The sequence below is a fragment of the Cucumis melo genome, chromosome 3 (assembly GCF_025177605.1).
Source record: "Cucumis melo cultivar AY chromosome 3, USDA_Cmelo_AY_1.0, whole genome shotgun sequence".
Classification (NCBI taxonomy): Eukaryota; Viridiplantae; Streptophyta; class Magnoliopsida; order Cucurbitales; family Cucurbitaceae; genus Cucumis; species Cucumis melo.
The window spans coordinates 2,968,624-2,971,034 of NC_066859.1; the positions used below are offsets into that span (position 1 = coordinate 2,968,624).

At 38.2% G+C, this 2,411-nt stretch overlaps 1 protein-coding gene across 1 annotated transcript; it reads left to right on the forward strand.

The window, feature by feature from the left end:
- Positions 1–1,130: 1,130 nt before the first annotated feature.
- LOC103485717 (uncharacterized) lies at positions 1,131–2,057 on the forward strand. The gene has a single exon (XM_008443415.2). The coding sequence runs from the start codon at positions 1,131–1,133 to the stop codon at positions 2,055–2,057; it is 927 nt and encodes a 308-aa protein (XP_008441637.2).
- Positions 2,058–2,411: the final 354 nt, after the last annotated feature.

The window sequence follows — 2,411 nt, forward strand, 5'->3', positions numbered from 1 at the left end:
TATGTCCTCTAATTTCAACACTCGGAAAGTTAGTTAATCTGGGTGTTTGACTGCAGAAATAAAAGTTAATGGTACCAAGGGGGAGTCTGTTAAGCAAACTGGTCCCACATGATTATTTCTCCTAACAACCAACTTAAGATTCTCCCCTTAAAAATAGGATTCTGTCGAACTAACAAAGTGGACCCAAGTTGTTAAGATTTTCTAAATTAGTTACTTTCTAAGGAAGCATCATCAAGTACAAATAGTGGAGTTTACTAAGCTTCCAGTCGTGGTTTTTGATCGAACTCTGAATACAAAGTAATGTGGATAGAGAAGCTCTACAAAGTCAACGTTGAAAATACCCTCAACCAATGCCACCATTGAGGGGGAGGTTTATGTCGTTTATTATATAGTTATGGTCATTATGATATTCCATAATTTAGTCCTGTCTTGAACAATTCGAAAAACAACACAGAAGCTAAGGATCATAGTGCGGTTTCTCCAGTCATAACTATGCATTCAACTGTCATTATAGTTGTCATTAATACAAGTCTCTATCCGGGGTGAACTGCCCCTAGATGTAGATACGTATTCATCGAACTGGGTTTACAAACCTCGTGTATTGTATTGCCTGTTTATCTCCCTTGCACTCTACTCTTAAGCTTATCTCGACCACCGTTCATATTTCACCATTGCACCTAGATTTTGATATCAACTGTCGCACCTAGATTTTGATATCAACTGTCAACACATATTATATATGTAATTATTTAAACTTGATTGGGCAAACTATTAGTTCCGAATGGTTTAAAAGTTTGAATTAGAATTACAATGAAAACTTTAGAAACTAGATTGATGGAATCAAGGTCAAATTACTCAAAATAGTAATTTACCAAAACTGAAAAAAAAAAAAAAAGTTCAATACGATGTCGTAAGGGCTTGCTTTCTCTGTTGAATTGCATTAAGCTTTTAAGTAAAGATGATATACGGTCAAAGATGAGATGTGGTAAAATTCCCCTAAAATTAGCGAACCCAATGCTAAAAAACCGAGGGGAAAGCGAGAAAAAAAGACCATTTTCTGTATCCCGTGAATGTTGTTCTTTCTGTCTGAACGACATAGATCTGCTCAACCACTCAGTTTTTTTGCAATAATGGTTAATTTCTCATCTCAATTCCTTTTCTCCATTTTCCTCTTCCAATTTCTCCACCCCATTTCTTCATTCACCTTCCCAAGACAACCCAATTTCGATCCCCAACTTTCCCTAATCGGTGACGCCGCTTTCGTCTCCACCGACGCTCACGTCAACGGCGGCGCTTCCTTTGTCAAATTAACCCGTCCCATCGCTTCCAGCTTCGGCCTTCTCTTGCATAATAAACCCCTAACGATTCACGAATCGACCTCGTTTAATACCCATTTCACTTTCTCTGTCTCGCCAGAGAACGGCGACGGCCTCGTTCTTTCACTCTTCCCCGGAGGCATTTTTCCCGACGAGGTTTCTCCGGAGAAATGGGTTCACAGTATCCAGTTTGTTTCTGCTAATTTGAGTGATGGGTACGTGAAACCGGAGAAGGGGATTCTCTTGCCGAACAATGGGGGAAAATTTACATCATGGGTCGATTACGATTCGAAAATGGTGGAGATCAGGTTGGGTAAATACGGGGAATCTAGGCCTTATGATCCTTTATTGGAATACCCAATTGATTTGGCGATTAAATCTGGTGGGAGAGAAGTGTTTGTGGGATTAAGTTCGTGGAATAGCAAATCAAGTGAGTGGAGCAGAGTGTTTTCATGGCGATTTGGTGTTAGAAATGTTCATAAATTGATGCATTCTTTGCCGGTGGATCCACGGCGGGGTTCTGATGAACAGGATCATTCTTACCCACTTACCATTTTTGCTTGGGTGATCTTTGGAACTGGGTGTGGTGCGTTAATGGCGTTTTTGGTACTGTTTATGTGGGCAATTGCAGGGAATAGAAATGCCATATTTGGAGGTGAGCCACAATCTGTCGATTTTCAATATGAGAAGGTTAATGTAGTTGTAGAGGAAGGATTTAAAGATGTTGAAGGTAGAGGATGAAGGTTTTTGGAGATTATATTCAAACAGTTGGAAAATGTTTGTGTTTTTGTTGTTATTTTTGGAGAAATTAGTGGTTTTTTTTTTTTTTTTTTTAAATTTGGCTGTTCTTCTTTGCTTGTTTGTTGGGTTTCTTCTTATTATGAAGATGAACCAACATACTCTCAAAGCTTGATATTTTGTGGTATTGTAGTTTAAATTAAATGGGTGAGCTTCTGGATGGCTTGTATCTAAATTCAGATGTTATGTTAGTTTATATTATATTGAATTCAGAAGCTATTGCTTGGTTTAACCCAACAAAGAACTTAATTAATGAAGAACAATGTATTTTCATGAGAATTTGATGGCATTTGTGTT